At 39.7% G+C, this 20,710-nt stretch overlaps 6 protein-coding genes across 8 annotated transcripts; 2 read left to right on the top strand and 4 right to left on the bottom strand.

The window, feature by feature from the left end:
• Positions 1 to 14: 14 nt before the first annotated feature.
• LOC110852305 (solute carrier family 22 member 15-like) lies at positions 15 to 2,491 on the bottom strand. Its single transcript, XM_022100340.2, has 8 exons — positions 2,190 to 2,491; positions 2,005 to 2,117; positions 1,817 to 1,920; positions 1,612 to 1,739; positions 1,319 to 1,511; positions 874 to 1,245; positions 501 to 784; positions 15 to 398 (listed from the first exon to the last, which is right to left on the bottom strand). Exons 1-8 carry the CDS (start codon positions 2,353 to 2,355, stop codon positions 202 to 204), a joined length of 1,557 nt encoding a protein of 518 aa, XP_021956032.1. The 5' UTR covers positions 2,356 to 2,491; the 3' UTR covers positions 15 to 201.
• Positions 2,492 to 2,729: 238 nt separating this feature from the next.
• On the bottom strand, positions 2,730 to 5,323 carry LOC110851857 (plasminogen activator inhibitor 1 RNA-binding protein). Its single transcript, XM_022099772.2, has 9 exons — positions 5,148 to 5,323; positions 4,799 to 5,054; positions 4,354 to 4,726; positions 4,211 to 4,282; positions 4,025 to 4,138; positions 3,813 to 3,951; positions 3,539 to 3,716; positions 3,180 to 3,394; positions 2,730 to 3,109 (listed from the first exon to the last, which is right to left on the bottom strand). Exons 2-9 carry the CDS (start codon positions 5,040 to 5,042, stop codon positions 3,041 to 3,043), a joined length of 1,404 nt encoding a protein of 467 aa, XP_021955464.1. The 5' UTR covers positions 5,043 to 5,054; positions 5,148 to 5,323; the 3' UTR covers positions 2,730 to 3,040.
• On the bottom strand, positions 5,147 to 10,565 carry LOC110852095 (putative serine protease F56F10.1). Of its 2 annotated transcripts, XM_035853729.1 has the most exons (9): positions 9,231 to 10,565; positions 7,460 to 9,144; positions 7,206 to 7,393; positions 7,024 to 7,126; positions 6,807 to 6,942; positions 6,562 to 6,709; positions 6,046 to 6,477; positions 5,789 to 5,964; positions 5,147 to 5,726 (listed from the first exon to the last, which is right to left on the bottom strand). In XM_035853729.1, exons 2-9 carry the CDS (start codon positions 7,589 to 7,591, stop codon positions 5,542 to 5,544), a joined length of 1,500 nt encoding a protein of 499 aa, XP_035709622.1. In that variant the 5' UTR covers positions 7,592 to 9,144; positions 9,231 to 10,565; the 3' UTR covers positions 5,147 to 5,541. The 2 variants fall into 2 exon arrangements, with proteins under 2 accessions (XP_035709622.1, XP_035709621.1); XM_035853728.1 differs by lacking the exons at positions 5,147 to 5,726; positions 5,789 to 5,964; positions 6,046 to 6,477; ... (2 more) ...; positions 7,024 to 7,126; positions 7,206 to 7,393 and having other exon boundaries at positions 7,601 to 9,144.
• Positions 10,566 to 11,519: 954 nt separating this feature from the next.
• On the top strand, positions 11,520 to 12,258 carry LOC110852538. 2 transcript variants are annotated; one of them, XM_022100640.2, is made up of 3 exons: positions 11,520 to 11,699; positions 11,808 to 11,898; positions 11,984 to 12,209. In XM_022100640.2, exons 1-3 carry the CDS (start codon positions 11,601 to 11,603, stop codon positions 12,133 to 12,135), a joined length of 342 nt encoding a protein of 113 aa, XP_021956332.1. In that variant the 5' UTR covers positions 11,520 to 11,600; the 3' UTR covers positions 12,136 to 12,209. The 2 variants fall into 2 exon arrangements, with proteins under 2 accessions (XP_021956332.1, XP_021956334.1); XM_022100642.2 differs by having other exon boundaries at positions 11,522 to 11,699; positions 11,808 to 11,924; positions 11,984 to 12,258.
• A 169-nt stretch (positions 12,259 to 12,427) lies between these two features.
• Positions 12,428 to 13,782, bottom strand: LOC110851881 (60S ribosomal protein L18a). Its single transcript, XM_022099808.2, has 5 exons — positions 13,649 to 13,782; positions 13,300 to 13,343; positions 13,052 to 13,231; positions 12,740 to 12,916; positions 12,428 to 12,667 (listed from the first exon to the last, which is right to left on the bottom strand). The coding sequence occupies exons 2-5, from the start codon at positions 13,315 to 13,317 to the stop codon at positions 12,509 to 12,511; spliced, it is 534 nt and encodes a 177-aa protein (XP_021955500.1). The 5' UTR covers positions 13,318 to 13,343; positions 13,649 to 13,782; the 3' UTR covers positions 12,428 to 12,508.
• Positions 13,783 to 13,997: 215 nt separating this feature from the next.
• On the top strand, positions 13,998 to 20,535 carry LOC110851614 (mediator of RNA polymerase II transcription subunit 1-like). The gene is made up of 7 exons (XM_022099468.2): positions 13,998 to 14,134; positions 14,288 to 14,629; positions 14,703 to 14,972; positions 15,050 to 15,495; positions 15,584 to 15,993; positions 16,074 to 16,278; positions 16,363 to 20,535. The coding sequence occupies exons 2-7, from the start codon at positions 14,312 to 14,314 to the stop codon at positions 20,054 to 20,056; spliced, it is 5,343 nt and encodes a 1,780-aa protein (XP_021955160.1). The 5' UTR covers positions 13,998 to 14,134; positions 14,288 to 14,311; the 3' UTR covers positions 20,057 to 20,535.
• The last annotated feature ends 175 nt before the right edge of the window (positions 20,536 to 20,710 follow it).

Below are 20,710 nucleotides of genomic sequence, written 5' to 3'. Positions count from 1 at the left end.
CAATGAGGTGAATATTGATGATCAAAAAATGAATTTTTATTATAACCACAACAGATAGAAAATGATGGAAAATTACTCAATTCTCAAATATATTATGACATTAGATTATGCATCTTCATGCGTGGATCAAGTTCACGGAAAAAGTAGTAAAAACGTTCACTGTCTGTACGAATTGTACGATACATGTCTGCAATTTTTTAGTCAGTGTTTTAGATCACCACCACCAGTGCTCAAACGTCGAAGGTTGGCAGCAACAATTGAAATTATGCTGAGTTTACGTCCTGGTTTATTGATCTCTTCTATCATGGGTTGACCTTTGGTTTCCTTTAACAAAAACGATATACTTGCCCCAAGTAGAGAGCAAGCTGCAAAGGCAAAAAGGGGGACAGATGGCCAGCCTATGAAAGACATATAAATTGATACACATAATAGTCCCACACATTTAATTGTCTGATTACATTTCAATTAGTAAATAACTTAAGAATAATTGGTCAACGTACGTGATCCAAGATATGCCAACTGCGGTGCAACGAGACCAACGAGCGAAGCAGACACCCCCACCATTCCGAACCCCATATTTCTAATTGACGTTGGAAATGATTCTCCAGTTAGCGTTCGAGCTGACGCACGAGCCGCTGCAGCAAAGAGTTTGCCGGTCAAACACAGAGCTAAAACTATCGTCGGTTCTTGCGACAAGTCCAAAAATAGCTGCAAAATTGCAAGAGCGCAGAGAAAAACTGCGGCTCCGGTCATAAATCCGGCTAATGACTTTTTCCTTGAACACCTGTCGATGGAATTATTAGGAGATATTAAACATATGTCGTAAATACGTAGATGGGCATTGAAATTGAATAATTTCGGTATTTGACTTGCATAGAATTGACGAAATAGGAGCATGGGTATCCCACAGCATCGCTGAGCCCCATAAAAATCATGTTGAGATATATTTTGGACCCAATGTTTTTAATGTTGTAACCAATCCCAAAATACATAACTGCCCATGCACTCCAAATCGCCATTAAACAGAGTGTTGTAAATCTGGTATCCTTATTTTTGAAAAATTGCACGTAGCTAATTTTTTTGACGTTTTGGTCCCCCGAGTTGCCGTCAAGGTCAGCAACTTTGTACAATGTTTCAATGGTCACTGGACTGGTTTGGTTTATTCGAGCAATGTAGCTGAAAACTTTATGGGCTTCTTCAACTTTCTTGGTTCGTAACAACCACCTTGGGCTCTCTGGAAGCAATCTATGAAAATTTATGTACGTATTATACATAGCTTTTCATATCAGCATTTTTACATGAGTTTAATTAATTTTACGGAAAAATGATGAAGATGAGAGAGTATGGAATGGCAGAAACAAGCAAAAGTGTTCTCCAGGAGTCCTGAAAATAATATCCGAGTACGCCAAGGAGCATAATTCCTTCGCCGAAGGGTCCCACACTGGAACATATACTTCGCCAGTCCGGAGTCATGAACTCCATTGCATACGTCATCGACAAAAAGATATACCCTACAAAACAGTTATTCCGAGTCAGGTAGAGTTTATATCTAATGTCATTTTTCAACTAAAGTGCATAAAATTCAAAAAGCATTAAAAAAAGTTGATGTACCTGAGAATCCAATACCGCAAATAAGTCTTGCAACTGCATACATGAATACATTCGTGGAAACAGCGGACATAATTGTCCCGAATGATAACACGCAGACGTTACCCAGAAGTGTCCAACGCCTTCCATACCTGTTGTACATAAGCACAATGTAAGTGATTTATAATATTATTAGTTTAACTACAATTCAATCATTGCATATATGTACCAATCTGCACATTGCCCAGTCAAAACGTTGCCAAAAAACATTCCCAACATTTGCAGGGTTGTGATAAAATCAGAGACCCAGCCAAGGTCACAAATCAAGTTCCACTACAAATATATTAAGCTCCAGATATATAAATCGGACGACATTTTGCAAATAAATTCATATTATTAACCCAGAATATGTACTACCTCTGAAACAATGGTGGAATGGTGTGAAGTTAGTGAGCAATTGTAACTACAAAATTCAGGATCACTTTTAAGAATGGTTTCATTTCCACACTGCCACTCCGTCGGTGTCCCTCCTAACATGCAATTAATAAGCATTATGTATTTTCAAGTTTATATGCATGGGGAAATTAAGTACTTGAAGTTACCAGTGAATACTGGAGAGAAAACTAAAAATGCTGCTGGGACTTCGAGCGAGAGTAACAAAATTAAAATGAAAACTTGAAACTTCCCGAAACCTCCAACCATTTCGAAAATATCGTCCACATTTTTAATTTCGTTTAAAGTACTCGTGACAGTGAAACTTTTAGCCATGATCTTTGAATGCCAGGTGCATTTACTGTGTAATACAGTGAAAACAAAGTGCAATGTGGCAAGGTCGGATTATGAGTACAGTAAAACCGAGCACGACGACAATCTTTTCCTCATGGCACCGAGACAAGAGTTATAAATACGTTCTTCCTGTTTATAAAGAAAACCCGAATCTCGTGGCCTGCCTTAACTTTTCTCGTGATGGAAAATTTGCATCGTTCTTGAATCATATGACATGATCTGAAGATAGGAACAGTAGATTGAATGACAAGAGGCTGATGATGGTGATGAAGTGTGAATGGGTTTCCAGCATGATAATTACATTGTGGTAAAACAATGCGAGACAAGATGTCAAACATCAAAGAAAAATCTCAACGTTTTGTTTTGTATTGATCTGATTTATTGTTGAAGTTAATAAATCTACACTACTGTTGTTCATTGAAGTGTATAAAATCTAACTGCTAACGAGAGATAATGACAACTTGTTTCTATAAATGAATTTAACCATGTAAAAATGGTTGGGCAAAGTAGAATTATTTATGGGTTGGACATAGTTTAGAGCTTCAATCGAATAAATTATAGATATATATGTTTCAAAACATTTTATATAGTTGGTTATTGCAATTAGGAAAATTTTTAGTTAAGATAATCTAAGCACAAATGTTGCAGTTAGCACAAGAGATTTCATTCAACATATTAAACTTGGCCATTCACGTAGGTCATCAGTTCGTGGGACATCACGTGGTCCTTGCTGCTCCTAAAATACAGATTGATTAATAGGATCGTGTAAGGAATTAGTTAAATCATAATCAAGAAGAACAACTTACTCTACCACCACGGAATCCTCCTCGAGACCCGCCACGGCCCCCACGACCGCCACGACCTCGCCCACGGTATCCAGTACCTCGAGCAGACGGTTCTGAATCCCCGTCTCCATTTGCACTACGCTCACGGGATTCTTTGTAACCCCCACCGCCCCTACCACGGAAAATTCGCTTTTCTTCTCGGTCCTCTCGAGCAAAATGAAATCCAACATCAGCACCTACATATGATAATGATATGGTGTAAATATATGCAGAATTATAAATAAGTATATGACATTCATTTCATTCATAATTTATGTTAGCTATACTCTTAAATAACAAGATCCTACATTTACTCAATAAATAATTAGCCAATTTCTTACCCGTGATTAGTTTCTGCCGTCCTGCTCGTTGAGGAACCCAAATATCCTCCTCTTCATAGATCACTTCATCACTGTCATCAAGATTTTCTTTCTTCTTCAGAACCAAGTTCTTCCATTTCGTAGGATCCTCTCCTTCATTAGGTTGACGGATGTTGAAGCTTGGAGATGGCTTTGGTTGCTGATACAGTATAAAAAATATAATTAGAATTATCTTTCGCAAGTTGATCGTTAAACGAGTACACTCAAAGAAAATATAAGGAAGCACATTTTTTACCTGCATCGCTTTCCATTCGTCAAGAGTAATCGTTTTGGGCTCTTCTTCTTCCTTGTCTTCAAACTCCAGCCCATGCATATCCAAATCATTTTCAGTTGATGGTTGAGTCCAACTTTCAGTTTCAGTTGTTTCAGTATTCCTGTTAACCAAAACCATAATCAAAACTGATAACTGAGACTAGTTGGATACGTCTTATGCAATAAAATACACACGTTCCATTGTTGTTTAGTCCAGCATTGTCCCCTTGACCATTTTCCGTTGAAAATGGGTCCACCTCTCCTTCACCATTTAAATTCAGTTCGTCGGACTGAGGCTGTGGAACATTGCTAATAAAACAAAACAAAATATTTCCCATTCGTATTTGTTACATCGTTGTTTAAAAATAGTAAAATAATTACCACATTTCATCCTTGTATGTTCCCCAATTGTGAGCCCCAGCACCATTTCGCTTATCCATTGACTTGACACCACTTTGTAGACAAAAACCAATGTTAAAAAACATTTCACAAAAGCGTATGTTCAAGTCTTTATCTATTCTTGCCTTCTGTCTGATCCTGAAGTACGATCAAAATCTCGTCGGCGAGTGAATCCATAGTTGTTACTGCCCCCACGTCCAAATCCACGACCACCACCACGGCCCCCTCGACCACCTCCATACCCATATTCTCGGTGTGGCTCAGTAGTAGTGGGACCACCCTCGCCCCAATCGTCTCCAAGCATTGAAGTTTGTCCAGCAGGGTACCCATACCCACCCCGGCCACCTCGATTTCCACCTCCTCCACGATGGTAATTTCCCCGAGAATCCCCTTCGTAATTTTCCTTATCCCGGTCGCCATCTCCCCGAGCATTGCGATTTCCTCGAAAAAAGATACGAGTACCTCTATCGTAAAATCGACGTGGAGAGTTGTTGCGCCCTGTGGATATAAATAAAATAACATTAAACAACGTTCAACGTTATAAAAGCTTAGCTTTAAAATTTTGCGTACCTTCGGTTTGAGGGGGGACACCTGCTACGGCTTTCTTGTCCACCTCTTTTTCCTTCGGGTTCTCCTTTGGAGGAGGGAGCTTATCAACCTTCTTGTTGTTGTTATTACTCTTATCCAGAACTTTCTTTTTGTTTTTCACCGATGGAACGACGGCAGGAGCCGGCTTCTTCCGCTCCACGACAATGTCGGCGACATCATCATCCAAAAAGGCGTACCGGTTCGTAATCCCAATACCGTACTCCATCGTGTCTTTTTCCTGTTAAATGTTAACATGTCATAATTTAAAACTGTATCCGTTCACTTCTATATAAGTTTAAGTTTTAAATAACTGAATCATTTAAAAAATTACCAAGCAATTCCTCAACACAACACCAACAACACCCAACGAGTAGTTACGGTTAATTATTTATGGGTGCTGCCGTGTTAGTTATGCCCGCATGGCAAAGTCAATTAAACACAAAGTCAGTTAGTATATGATATTTAATGTTGATAAATTAAAATAAACTACAATTTCGATTTTTATAAGTCAGAGAGAGAGCGAGAGCAGAAAGCGAGCGAAAAAAAAGATCGCAGCCGAATGCGAATGACAAGCAGAATCTACTTTCTTTCGTAGATGGCGACCAAGGTACCTCTGTGGACTCCTCGTTCGAGTGAGATTTTTAGTTTTTAGTGAGACTGATCAACGATCAACCACAAAGTATTCACGACAGGAAATGAGATTTATTAGGATTTCTTTAGATACATTAAAATAGGTCAAAGATTTTTGAAGGATTTTCATAAAACTCTTTGACTTGAGGGAGGCAACAGTTTCCGCTGGATAACCATGACCCAATTATTGACCCAATCTCCAATTGGCTCATTCGAAGTGCGGGTGGATAAGACATTCCTTCAGGCTTAATTTCTCCCGTATTCTTAGCAAATGAGGCTCCTGCAAAATGCAGACTAGTCAATATTCTTCTTTACGATGCTTATCTATACGGTTTACCATACCTGGAATCAAATAAGCTCGGTTGCAATTACCAACTTCAGACTGTGTTGTAACAGAAACATTTTGAAACAAATCATCCGATCCGGTGACAAAAACTGCACATTTAGAAGGAAGGCGTCGACTCCCGTGAAGTTGGTTGACCTCTTGAGAATTATGTTTCATTTGTTCAGATGAAATACTATAAATTATGATGGAAAAGTTAATTATTAGCAATTAGGAATACAAATGGGTGTTTGTTCATTCTAATTATAGCTCCTACTTAAATAGTCGATTACACATTTCTTCAATCGTGGTCACTATGAATTGTCCATTGTCTGACATGCGGAACCCAACGGGTGTTCTTATCATTGCAGTTTGAGAACATCGCAGCCACATCGTTTGTCTTTGTCCACTAAGTACTGCTGGAGAGTCCCAACTTGAGTTGTGCAATGCCCCAATGACCTTGTCGAATCTGGCTTCTACACAGGGTTGTTTTGAGAAGGAGCTTATCTTTCGTACCTCCAAAGCCGAACGTTCAAAATGGGTGAGGTTTGTGCTGTTGTCTTCCAACGCACGACACATCTTTTCCGTGTTGTATGAAGCATTTGGGTCTGGATCGTTTGTGGACATTACGGTTGCAATAGTTCGGAGAGACAAAAGTCGCAGGGTGGAGATATCCAACGCGTTTTCTTGATCAATGTCGCCACATAAGCTGCAATAATCAATAAGCATCATTCACATGAAATAAATAGCACAACTATGCACAAGTACATAAAAGTACATCTTAAATAATTACTTGAACATGTTTTTCAAATCCTTGAAAACATGACCTTGACATTCTTCTCCTTTCGAAAGTCTTTCAAAGCATATCAACGTATCATGTATGGAATCGTAACATTCTGGGTGCGAAGTATTCAAAAGTTCAACCATTTTTTCGACGTACTCTGTAAATATGTATTATGTAGAATTCAAGGTTCATTGTTAATACATTTTTCGTTCATTTTAGATTCTCAATAATAAAGGAGCAATAATAATGCACACCTGGGACTTCATAACGATACTCAACCGGTGCTGAGGAGATGACGCCAATGTCAACGACACCGTCGGAATAGGTGTTCATCACGTCGAGCACTAAAGAGCCGATTAGGCCTGAACCGAACCCCACAATTTTAGAATTCTGTGCACATATATAATCCAGACAATTTAATAATTGCATGGTATTCTTTATATCATTTTTATTAATGCATAGGTTTTGCACCGTAAAATCGGGTTGTCTTTTAAGCCAACGAACAAATTCTGCATAGTCTTCTCTTTTTTGCTTCAGACTTAAATATCTGCGGAGGTTTTCCTCTGAAAGATCTCTGACGAAGTTGAGAAAAAGTGAGGTTGTTTCCATTTTCATAAAAATTTCTCATCTGAATAGTCGATTTTAGTTCTTACAAAGTTGGGCGACTCCGTCCGTAGTACCTCGATTCCAGGGCCACGAGGTTCGCACCTTGTTCCTTGGCGTAGGTGGTCATGGATCCAGTTTGTAAAACTGTAGGGCTAAATGGACTGTGGGTGGGGCCTCCGTAGTACACGAAAATTGGTCCTCCAGGTTTGAAGAATTGGCGATTCTCAAGATATCTCTAGCAAATTTAATAATTACACATACATATACTATGCACACTAAATACTAATCTTTGTATACTTACCTGTCGCCAAGTAGTGGTGCTGCTACTATTTTCGTGATCCAATTTTTGTTCGAAAATTTTTTCCTCAATATTTTCCTGTGCTACCACAACATGTAATATTACCAATAAACTGACAACATTTTGGAAAATCATTTTAAATATCGAAATTTTTAAATACTGCTTTTAAGCATAAGACAAAATGAGTTTTATTCTGGTCCTATTCGCTAGTCGACACTATACGAGCATTTTTATACGAGCTAAGATTTTAATAAAGACGGAAAAATTTGGAGTAATTTTAATTGGGTAAAATAACAATTGCGAGGAAATACAGATAGTTCACTAACGATGTACAACTCCATCAATTGGAGGTATAGTGTATGTAAATAGTTATTAGAGTGGCAGTCAAGCGTATCTTCCTTGAGATCTGTGTGCATGTATGTGCATATTCTCACAGTAAATGCCAACTCAGAAATTACAAATATACTTATCAATAAACCTTGGTGCTTCTATTTGGAATTAATTGTTGGTTGCTAAAAACTTTACTATGCCTTTTTCATGTAAAACTCATAAAACACAAATACTCCAGCATTTCCTACAATTCTGGACGCGTGGACAAGCTGCTTGATACTAAATGTATAATAATATTTGAATATTTTCTTGGAAAATTGCTGCTATTATTTAATTACTACCACACTATCGGGTAATCAATGTAACCATCCATGATTCTCAACCTTGCGCGAACTCGTCTCAAAACTAGTGTGCAGAAATTCTTACAGTTCCTTAAAAATCGCCTCGTTATAAGTCTACCTGATCCTCCAGCTAAGATCTCAATCAAAAATACCAGAAAAGAAACAAGTATTTGAGGTGCCAGCCCAATTATCGTTGCAATTACATCGTGAGCTACAAACATTGAGTAGAATTCGCCGATTTGACGTCCATTCAGGCTGTCCTTCCGTTTCTCCAAATGATTCCTTGACATTTTTTGTTTCAGGAACTTGGCCATTTCTGTTTCATTCATCTCATGAATTTTTATTAAACTTCCATCCTCTCTAAATTTGGTCGATGGCATCTCTTTCCAATAATTGTAAATTCCAGACTCCACAAGTTGAGATACTTTTCTACTAAAAATATCCAGGAAGGGGAAATCTTGGTGAAAAACCAGGCTCATGAATCGCATTGCTCCAAGTTGCCTAACTTCCAAGCCATGGTCAGCAAATCCTTGGATGGAAGTTGCACCCGAGTTCAAGCTCTTGGGGAAGAACCCTGACACACAGATGTAATAAGTGTCCAAATCCTTCCGACTTGGCTTTTCAAAACATTCTCGGGGTAATTTAGTATTCTCCATTTCAGATTTCAGTACTTCCAAACCTTTTTGGTCCTCTTGGTTGTGGCTCAAGTTTCTCCAAAACTCTACGTCCACCATGTTCAGGATTCGTATTTTCTTTACTTTCCCATCCGCAAGCATTCCCGATTTTGAAAGTCTTACTATGTCAGAAAGCTGCCGAAGCTCTACAAAATTTTTGGAAATAATCATTTCTGACAAAGGAATTATCTTGAAGTGCCAAATTAAAGTGATTGCGATGCAGCACAAGGAAATTAGCATCAAAGAAGCCGACTGATTTTTATTATGCGATTTCCAATGTGGTAGGAATCGTTGTTGAAAAAACGTTGGTGCCATTTTCCAAGTTGTGTTCCACACCTTCAACCTGAACAATATGATTATTATTACTTGCTAATTTAAAATCTACTCGTCATTATTGATTGATGGTAATAATATTCTATTTTTTTTTACCAAATTTGAAATATTCTTGTATGCAGGCTCATCTGAGATGGTGCAGTAACAATATTAATAGTCGTTCGTTGTGGAAAGAAGGTCTTTTTACGTAACGACTGTCGAAAAATAGTATACGCCGCAGTCGCAAATGCCAAGCTAAGCAATACTTTGATGGGTAATTCAAGCCTTTGTGTCACCGTTGCCCTCTGGTCTTCGAGGGCAACTCTGCGATACATGAAAATCCCAGTTTCATGCGTGTAATAGCTGGAAAGTTGTAAGCCCCAAGTGGCAACGGGGTCAGAGGTCAGGCATCCAGAACCAAGGGTTAGCAGATTGCGACTGAGATGACAGTTCATCCTCGCGTGAAATGAGACCCCCTCCGAATCCTTGCTCAGCAATGACACAAACGAGCTCTTGTTCAGATTATAAGTGAAATTTAGGGCCGAAAGCACTTCTCGCAGAAATGGGATCACGGGATATCTGACGAGCTTTATATAACTTATTGTCGATGTATTAACACCGGATTTGGTGAAGGTTTGAGTAAGAACCGTGTTCATGAAGGCCTGATGAAAGTTTCTGGGCATGGCACCAAAAAATAAAGGCTGGTACTTCCTGAACCCTTCCTTCGGGTGAAAGCCTCGACTTAGGACGATATCTCCTGGGTGTGGGCAGTACTCACAGTAACTGAACAGTAAAACCCTTCTCGACCTAAGATCGTGATGGCGAGGAGGACCGTTTGCCGAACAGAGGACCATTTCCATTTTGTATGGAATGAGGTTAAGAGGTGGCAAAGTGAGGATCGTATTATGCTTCTGCTGACTTTCAGATCGAGGTAACAGATTTAAGAATATTACTTTTGCACTGTGCAGTGGTTTTGGAGAAATTTGGGATCGAATAACATTCAATATTTGTGGCATGACACACTTTTTTGTTATCTCGACGATGAATAGGTTACAGTCGCTGTCTAAGAATTTAAGGGGAATCATTCTTAATGAAAGCGTCCTGGTGCTGGCTAATTGTTGAACGGGTATTTCAAAGCCGGAAAAGTGGTCAATCGGATATTGGGAGAAAGATTCATTCTTATTCCTTTCTGGAGAAAGGACCGTCAGAGTGCACCGTGCAAAATTTTCTGAGATCAAAGTGTGTGCCATGGAGTACAATTGCTGCAAAGGTGACGCTTGATCTAATGATTCGCACCTGCCGGCAGTAAAGATCAAAGTTACCAACAGATATATATTGATGCCAAACATTATAGCAAATTGCTTTATTGACTAGCTGATTGGCACGTCCATCTACCTACAGTTCGTTTCGTACACTGATTAATGACCAAAGTCTTCATGATGACTGCCTGAAGGTGAGTTTATTTGATCATGCAGGGTGTGTCTGAAGTTTCAAATTCCAAAGGATTTTTCTCATTTTTTTTATAAATTGAATTTCAAATCAATAGCCTCTAACCATATGACAAATTTCTCAGCCTATGGTACATATATGTACATACGTATATATGCCTGGAGCAATTGTTCTTGATTGATTAGATTACTGATGTGATTGATTAATTTATTACCGTGAGACAAAATACTTGACAATTCATCCATTGCCTTTACAGCATACAGTCAAAAACTTCATGGGGTTTTTATTGTTTTTATGAAATGTATCTCCCGTCCCAAGCATAAATAATTAATGACCATATATGAAATTAGATGGCTGGACAGATGAACCAATTCACATACTTTTAATTCCCTTTTTGAATGACACACTTTTTATTGCATCCATCTGATAATTGAGGAACATCGTCACTGCTGAGGCATGCACGTCGTCATGCGTCCTCAAGCGACAGGCCGCACCCACTACGGATTCGGGGGCTCATTATGTACAGATAAAAGTAGGACGACAACAAAAAAAAACAGTAAACGATCCTTCTTTCTCCAAACAACATTGATTGGTGCTGGCTATATATATGAAACATTAGGATGAATTCTAAAAATCCGTTAGACCAGAAGACGATTTGAAGATCAAATGAGTACAGTGTTGATGGTTAAAATTAGCACCTACAACAGGAATAAGTCTCTCCTACATAAATGAACCCAATGTATTTTAATTTGTACAATCAGCTCGGTTGTAATGCAATGAAATGAAATACAAACATTTGCACATCAAATCTTCATGAAAAGTAGGTCTTTCACCATTCGCAGTAGTTCGCAATAGTCTTCATCCCTCACCTACACCTTGTTATTTCGAAGATTAAGTGCTCAATAGCAATTAAATCCACCAACCAGAATAAAATAAAATAATGTCCCACTTTTATAAAGGGGAGAGAAAGTCAGCTTCGGTGACATTCGCATTTCGGAGCACATCAATCATTCACGCAGAACTGAAGGCTGAGACAAAATGACTTGGACTCGTGCATTTCCAGAAATTTTGCTGGTGGTCATGTTGATTGTGGTGTCATCGTCGCCACATGGCTGTTTATCCGCTGCTGTAATTCCGGTAATCAGTTGGTCATTTTATTTAAGTTGCATATAAAGTTTATACAACTTCTTAATTTTAGTTTTTATCAATAATACTTGAATTTTTTTTATATAAAATACAATACAGAGCGAGACGAGATTAACAGCTCACAGTTTTCTCCAACCAACAGCAGATAACATTTCTCCCAACAGTGTGAGAACTCCGAGGAGAATGATGGGTCAGAACAATGAGAACAACCACGTTGTACATATTTACTCGTCGGCTCAATTTTGCAAATATTTTATATTTTTTATATTTTGCAGAGTCGATGAGTAGGCTGATGGAGTATTTCCGGAACACCAACATTTTCGCCAGCATCCGCGCCATGCTCGACAACAACAATGGAGTGCGGAAGGAGTGGGTACCGCTGGGAAGCCTCATGTTCAACAGACCCCTTGGACAGAGAACCAAATAGATAATGAAAAATTTGTGAAACGTGAACAACAATTTACAATAAAATTATAATTTAAGTGAAACTGTTCAAAACCATTTGCTCATAAATAGAATGTAGTATAGTAAACTGTAAAATAGTTATGCACGCCGTTTGAACTCCTGGATGAATTAATTGCATATATATTCATGATTTTGAGTTCTAAAAGAAACCCTTTCGTCGTTTAGTCATTTCAACAGTATTCCCTCATCCATTCACATTAATTCGCAGGAGCGAGATAAGCATAGTAAATGAGGTGTCGAGAACACAATAGGAATTCAACAAGACCACCTTTATTACCCTCCTCAAATGATAGGTGACAATTAAAATACGAAACAAGTTTAAATCATTCCAGGAGTTACATAAAGTAAGTCTTAGGTCGGACATAGGAGAATTTGGGTAATGTGTGCTTTTGTTCGATCCTCTTGGGCAAGGGGAATCGAAGCTTGGCGTCGTGGAATTGTTTCACAATTGGGCGTCTGCATTTCGAAGCCTGGACTTCTTCTACTCGGATGATCTGTAGAAAGATTTCAAAATTACTTATTAGTTAATTGACGTCCTCTACCGAAATTACAAATACGATAAATACCTGGATTGAGTGAGCACGGGCACGATGACGAGCACCCATATCTCTATAACAAGCAGTTACAGCTGCGGTTGTGCTCAGCTCTCGGTACTCGCGGTACATGTTATGAGTTCCGGATCTGGAATCATATCGCAACCAGATTCCAAAGTTCTTAACTCGAGTTGGTGAGGTTTCAGGGATCTGTAAGCAACAAGCAATACATGTTGTATTAGTATGTAAGATGTGATAATAATGCAGTTATACTACACTAGTCCATCATGGTAGAAAATACTAAACATTTTTTTAAATCATAAATATTAAATGAAAATGAAATACCTGTTTAACAGAAACAATTTCACCCGTCATCTTCTTGAACTTTCGAAGTTGCCGTAAAAAGTACCAGAATCTAGACTTTGCAACGATCCTTTCTGGGGCGAAAATCCTCATCTTGTACAAAGGAGGATTCTTTTCCTTCTCAGAAGGCAACTTTCTCCCGATGACTTCATACTGCTTCAACTATAGAAATCACACGCAACAATTTTACTCAATCATCAAGTATGAATATCATATTACTGTGAGCATACCTCTCCTTGGGCCTTCATTGCTTACAAAGATCGGCCTGACAATCCTGTAAAACGGGTAACGATTTAGAAATGTGACCAAAGCAAATCATGCTTATTAACCACAAATTATTCTTCATCTTGTAAAAAAATAATGATTCACACAATTTGGAAACGTATGTAGTGTCCATTAATTTGCAAGGAAATTCTTAGTTATAAGATAACTTACAATTTGCAACTATATAAAACAAAATAAACCAATAAAATGAACACTTTTCGCTTTAAAATTAATGTCACCCTGCCAAAAACCTTTAAAACTCCCATTACATAAAATCACGACTTGTTTGAAATTTGGAAATTTCAGAAAACTTACCAATTTTCCTAAATAATGGGGGACCAGTTTGTCAGTCAGCGTGAGAGAGTGGTGGATGGATGCGGCGTGGCGAAAGAACCAAAGTTTTCCACTCTCGTGCAAATCCTTACCCAAGCGCAGACTTTAGATCCTCTCAGGATCAGAACTTGGACCACCTTATCAATTACCACCAGAAGCAGGCTAAAATTGAAATAAAAAAAATATTTCGTCATATACACACATACGTTATGATGACCTATGGCTATTACAACGTCAATCCCTCGTACTCAGTTTAATTTCGCCAATTTTAGGTCAATGCATGAAGCTATGCATCAAATGAGACGTTATTTTGTCAAATTGACCATGTCAGAATGCCCCACGGAGGATGTGGACGTGGCGCATCTGCTCAGACTCTGCTATTTCGGTCGATCAACCCATAAATACAAATTTACGAAGAGAAAGCTCGAAATTAAAAAAGTGCAACTTTGAATTTCACACATTTATTTGGTAAGCTTTAATTAATAGAAATGTTGTACTTTAATTTCTACATGCAATTTAATAAGTTTCCGTTTAATTCCATTGAATTTGCTATTGTTTTACTGAATAGATTCGCATTATCTAAACTTTTTTTAAATATTCAATTTATGTAATTCCCCATAGGTTTCCAACGTGGTGGGTGGGACGATGGAGGTAGGGCAGGTTACAACAACGGCCAACTCGTCCCGGTCAATTACTTCGATGGACACATCAACGTCAAGTGCAGCATGTACAACAACAAACGCAATAACTAACGGTTCTTCCCCTCCTGGAATATCCCTTGCGTCCTTACTGGGGTCCTCGACTGTTGGCCCCAGTAGTAATTGTAACAGTAGTAGTAGTGGCAAGGAGGGGGAAAAACCTCCAAAATGGCAGCTGGATTTGCTGATGGAGAAATTGAGGCAAAAATCAGTCCAGTTGAAACCTTTGGTGGACACATCAAAAAACATTCGTCAAGCACTTATGGTAAAATCAATTTAGACTTTGTATGCATTTTAAATAGTTTGTAAATGAGTATCTATTTTCACTGACACAATAGGAGAGGAGGTGTATAATTGATCAAAATGACAAAGGAAATCTTCAAAAGTCTTTGGACTCGTTGCAACAGTCTCTCCGAGTGAATTCGCTGCAGAGCATGGTGGAGAGGCTGGAAATGGTTGCAAGACAGTTGGGTCTACGGTTTACCCCTGGGGGAACCGGCCACGAGTGGTTCATTCATTCCGATATGTTTTACTTGGAACTCTTGATTGACTCTAATGGAATGGTCGAAGATGTTAAAATTCAACATGAAGGAAAAACTGAACAACAGGTTTGTGTCTGTTTGTCCATGTTTGGTTTGTACTATTTTGTACTTTAGTCGACTTATTTTGTTGTATTTTGTTGTAGAGTTGCCCGGAAATTGTGGAAAGTCTGAAGAAAACAAACTTTCAAGATTTTACAGCACATTTGGAAGGACTAGTTTCGATATATCAGCTTACTGCGGATAAGAAAATCAAAAGCAAGGCTTATATTGCCCTTCAGTGCCTCGAAGCCGACTTGGCTTCAATATCAACCACGTATTCACACATCAACGAAGCGGATACTGTTATTATGAAATGTTTGCTGGGTCTACTTCAACCAAGGAAAGGTGGGCACCCTGTGAAACTTGTATATTTCATTTCACCTTACGAGTTTTTGGACGTTACCACAAAATCTATGCTTTCAAATGATGTTAACACCGTAATAAGCAACAAACTTGGGAGTTCTGCCACCATTCACATTCAAGCTTCATCATCCCACAAGCTTCAAATGAGTACAACCGTTAACTTGACCCGAACACCAGATGGGAAAACGTATGTAACAAACATTAAAATAAAACCAAAATTAATGATAATTACTTACTATAAATGACGAGTCTTCACAAGTTTAATTTTTTTTCAGCATACCGAGGTATGGAGTTCTCAATGCCACAAACAGCACGGTTCTGCCTGCCTGCTTTGTCTTGAACTTTGGAAAGCCTATGCCGATATGCATAGATCTACTTAAAGCAATTCATGCAACAACTGAAATTGAATCGTTTGATTTGACCGACACCCAGCCAATTTTAAATCTGGTGACTCACCAGCTATCAGACGGAGCTTTGAACTGTTCAGAGCAAGGCTTGTTTGTCGCTTTACCAGATCAAGTTCACTGCTATTTCATGACAGATACTACATGTTTGGAAGGAGTCATGGTGTCCTCAATTTGCTTTACATTGGCTTCTCAGCTACCACAAGTGGTGGCTATTTTGCGCCAACAATCAGCTTTTAATACCCTCGTGGGGAGCTGTGTTAGAGTTGGTAGTAAACCAGGTTAGTCAGTAAATCTACCAAATCTTCATATTATTAATTTTGGTGATTTTTTAAAGTAAATTTTGGCTTGTTTTAAACAGAATTGGATCACATCGTGTTTGAAGTGAGCGCCTTGTCCCACCAGAAGCTGTCAGTTTCGTTTCAACATCCTTTGGACGACTCCCTGGTCACGCTAGAATTTGATTTAAGAGATGTTACTCATCCTCATTGTCATCTTCATGCGGTGGCCAATGTTACTGATATCATCCCAACTCTGGAAGAACATGCTTGCAAAGTTGTAAAAAGGTAAATACGTGTACCGCAACTATTCCATTAACAATACGATTGTGCTACTTAAATTAACAATTTGATGATTATGTTTTCTTGCAGGAGCATGTCAATACCAATTACTCTTCGAGCTGTCATCCGACGTTGGCAGAGTATGAAAGCAAAAGCGGATCCTCCAAATCCCGACTTCAGCGTGGCTGTTGGAGGAAATGGATTAGGCAACTTGGATGTTACCCGAATAAACGACAGGTCTTGCGGAGCAGAATCGGCTGACCGTAAATCAAATGCGAGCCATCAAAACGTTATGGTTCCCCCTGGGATAATGAACTTCAACAATGTAGCAGCAGGAAATGCCACCAACAAGCCTCCACCGCCACCACCACTATCTGCCTCGTCATCCTACAGTATTTCACCGGTTGGCAATTATGCGAGCCAATCTCCACAGAGTCCAATGGATATTCTTTCGTATATGAATCCATATCTGAACCAGATGAACCTAGCGGCTGGGGGTCCTCCATTTCCAAATATCACTCAGAATATGGCCATTCAAATGATTGCTTCGCAGATGGGACAGAATCCTGCAACTCCGTCTCAAATGCTGATGGGTTTACTAGATCAAGTCGGTCAGACACAGAAAAGACGAAAGCGAAAGAACACGACGGACAATTTGCCATCCCCTAAAGTTAGTCCGCAATCGATTCGACCAAGCCAGTCTCCCTCTAGACCTCCTCACAGTCCTATGCGACGCCAAAGTGACAGCTCGGATGGGAGTGGAGCTGCTGTTGACAAATCATCAGCCATAAATATGCTAATGACTGAATTGGGCATGGACCAACTTCCTGACTCTCGATGGAATATTGACATTACACCTGTGAACACGTCATCGGAAAGCATAGATGACTTGGATTCCTTCAAGAAACAAATGGCTATTAAAAAGACAACTCCCAAACGAAGCTTATCATTAGATTCACACTCTTCTGAGGACATATCCAGCATTCAAAGTCTTATTGAGGGACAAGACTTTAAACCACTGGTTACCCCAAGCCTCAGTATTACACCAGTCTCAACAACCAGTAGTAGCGTCACCTCACTCTTAGCATCCATTCGACCAGGCATCGAAATAATTCCTCTTCCTCATAACAATCCAGTTTCTATTCCAACATCTTTGACAGTAACTCCAATCATGTCAAGTGCAAAGTCCAATAACAACAGCAATAACAACAACGAGAAACAGGATAAGCCCAAGAAGCCAAAAGATCGGACAGTTCCTGGGAAAAGAAAGTTTGATCCTTCAGCAGGAGGAAGCGAAGGAGATGGTCGACCAACAAAGCTCCCATTTCTGGACAACAGAGGCAGAATATCTCCAAATATCAACTTTACAAAAAAACCTACTTCGCCCAACTTGCTTCTTAACAGTCCCTCTAAACCAAGTGTCCCAACCAGTCAAGGCAAACCAAGTGTTTCTACACTTAAATCAGTCTCATCGTCATCAACACCAAACTCTCCGAAACTCGGAGAAAACAGTGCAGTTAAGCAAAAGATAAAGAAGCCCAACACAAAAGGACTTAAAAGCTTTATGGGAATGGGTAACATACCGCAGCTGAAGGCACTCTCGCCCGCTGCAGTTGCGGTACCCTCATCCCCAGTTAAGCAGCAAGGGACGGGAGGGGACAGCAATAACCAGCTAATTGGTGGAATGGAGGGTTCAAGAATGACGACCACAGATGCCAAGTTAATGAGTCAAGCAAATCAAGCCGCAGTTACTGCATTACAACAAGCTGCTGCCACCTTGGTTGCCAATGCTGCTCAGAAACCTCATGCTGCTACCAACATTGCCAAGAAAGGTGGTCTGGCTGCTGTAATTGATAAGTTAAAATCCGTTCACTCCTCCACAGAAGTACCAAGCATTGGTGGACCTCCTTCCTCATCATCATCTTCTTCTTCCTTGGACAAGAAGGAATCCTCCGCATCTTCTGCTGCAGCAACAACCATGAGTGCGAAGGACTACTTGAAAGTATCCTCTGCCATTACCAATGATGTAATGCAGCAAAAGAAAGCTCTCACAGCAAATTCGACTGTGCCCGGACAGGAGTACATGGTAAAGGGAGGTCAAGGGTTGAAACTGACCATAAATAAGGCCAAGCTGAAGGATCCAACAAAATCCCCAAAACCTGGTGGCCTCGGACTTAAAAGCCCACTCAGCGGTGTTATAAAAAAAGGTATTCCTGGTATGAAACCCTTGTCCCACTTGTCCGCCTTGTCTGCAAAATTGGCCATTGTCACTAAAAAGTCGACCCCGATCAACAAGGATCTGATGAAAGATTTATCATCATTGAAACCTGGAAACACGCCGTCCTCTAAAGTAAAGGATGGTAAACCACCCAGATTGGAATCTGAAGATTTGACCAAAAAGCTGTTTCTTCCTGGTTCCGTCAAAAGCTTGGAATCGGGAACTTTCGCATCCGCTCCAATTTTTGATCCAAACAAATTCCAAATCCCGAAAAAGTCTCGAGGTGCAAGTAACGCATATGAAAATAATAGCAACTCCAACAAGACGACCAGCAGCAGCAGCAGTATAGAAAAAGATATATCTTCTTCTTCGTCAACTTTGACTAGCAAATCTGGCAAATCGACTCCACCTCCATCTCTCACGTCCAACTTTATGGACTTTAGTTTGGCTAAAGAAAAGGCTTCAACATCATCTACTGTGCCAGCAGCATCTCTTGTTGGAGCATCGAGCTCAATGGAAATGGATACGACGGCCCCACCAGAGTTGGTTTCTGAAATATGTTCCACCGCCACTAGCTCGGATGGCTCGTGGCGTTCAGAGCCTCCGGCCCTCATTGAAGTTAACAGTATAGCACCTTCAGTCCCTTTGTTCATGGAGAAATCAAAATCTGAGGATTCTGCCATCATGTTTACTCAACCCCAAGCGCCGCAAGCAGTAGAACAAGCCAAAGGTTTATTGGCCTCGACGTCACCACCACTGGGTCACGGCATAAACAGGAATAATAATTCAGGAACCAATGAGGTTTCCAGTATGGATTTTACTTCCCCTGAATCTCCTGACCCCGTTAACCTTGTAGTGAACAGTAGCAGTGCTCCACAAACAATTCCTACGAATCCCGTTAGTAGCCCAGGCACCCCTCTTAACGCAGATGGTCCAAATGCCGTTCAGGCGCCAAGTGGAATGAATGTGACTCCACCCCCAGAAACAGCAACTCAACAGCAGCAACAGTCTCCTGCTCGCATTCCAACTCCTCCGCAGATAATGAATCTGCAGACACAGCCACCCCCTCAAATCCCACCTGAAGACGTAGACGAAGATCGACTTATTATTGATGATGGGCATGCTAACAGCAATTATACCTCTGCAGTACCAATATTAAAAGAAATTGAAACTGTCCCTCCAAACTCAGCAACAAGTGTATCATCGGAAACTGTTGAAAAATGTGTCGAAGAGAAATCAAAGTCTCCAGAAATGCCTCCACCCCCAGCTCCAGTTGATCTTTCCAGTTCATCAAGTAATTCGTCTTTTGCTTCTCCACAGACAGTTGTCTTTGCTCCTCCGGCGTCACCGAAGGGAGTGCCAAGTCCCTTGGGAGGGGTTGGAGGAGGTGGTGCGACCATGTCCATCGCGTCAGTGCATATCGTCCACTCGCCTCAACCTAACTCGCCCTCACCTGCTCTGCTACGGAGTCCTCTGGTTCAGATGTCTGCCTCCCCTGCTGCGTCGCCTTACCAAATTGATGACGACTTAATGGACGAAGCCCTAATTGGGGGCAGTTCAAAATAAGTTTTGTACTACTATTATTTATCTACGACTAATTTGTACAACTATCATGATTTTATTTCCTATGGATGAATTTTAAAACTATTTATTGTGTATTCCTCCAATATTAATAATTATGTTTGTAATGTGTAGGTCTTTTTTATTGCATTGATATCGTGTATGCATCGTAGTATGGAGGGGTTTAAGTAAAGATTATCCTGTTTTAACAACACAACATATTTTGCAATTTCTCTCATGATTGTTTCATGCCAATGTAAAACTTTCCACTGCTATTTATAATTATGCTAAAAGGAGAGATCTGGGTTGGGAATGGTAATTTACCGCAAAATATGTAAGTTAACCGCATAATTATGTAATCCCTTTAGATTAGATAGTGTCGGTATATGACAATAAAAGCAGTTTATAATTTAACAATCCAAACCAATCTGCAAGAGATTTAGCGCATAAAATTCAATAAACACAGAAAATGCTTCCCAATGTCATTTTATAAATGCATACACATCGTTATTTGCACTTGTACTGTGTACTCCTGCTCAATAATAATTATCGTTTTGCAATGCGAAATTCGCATACAATCGAATACACTTTAAACTAATAATTACTGCATTAAAATAAAATTGAATCAAATCACTACATTTGCATATTGAAAAATTCGTT

This window comes from Folsomia candida, unplaced genomic scaffold, assembly GCF_002217175.1.
Source record: "Folsomia candida strain VU population unplaced genomic scaffold, ASM221717v1 Fcan01_Sc007, whole genome shotgun sequence".
Taxonomy (NCBI): domain Eukaryota; kingdom Metazoa; phylum Arthropoda; class Collembola; order Entomobryomorpha; family Isotomidae; genus Folsomia; species Folsomia candida.
The sequence above is the reverse complement of the archived record's forward strand: the minus strand, read 5'-3'. Positions and strand labels throughout refer to the sequence as shown.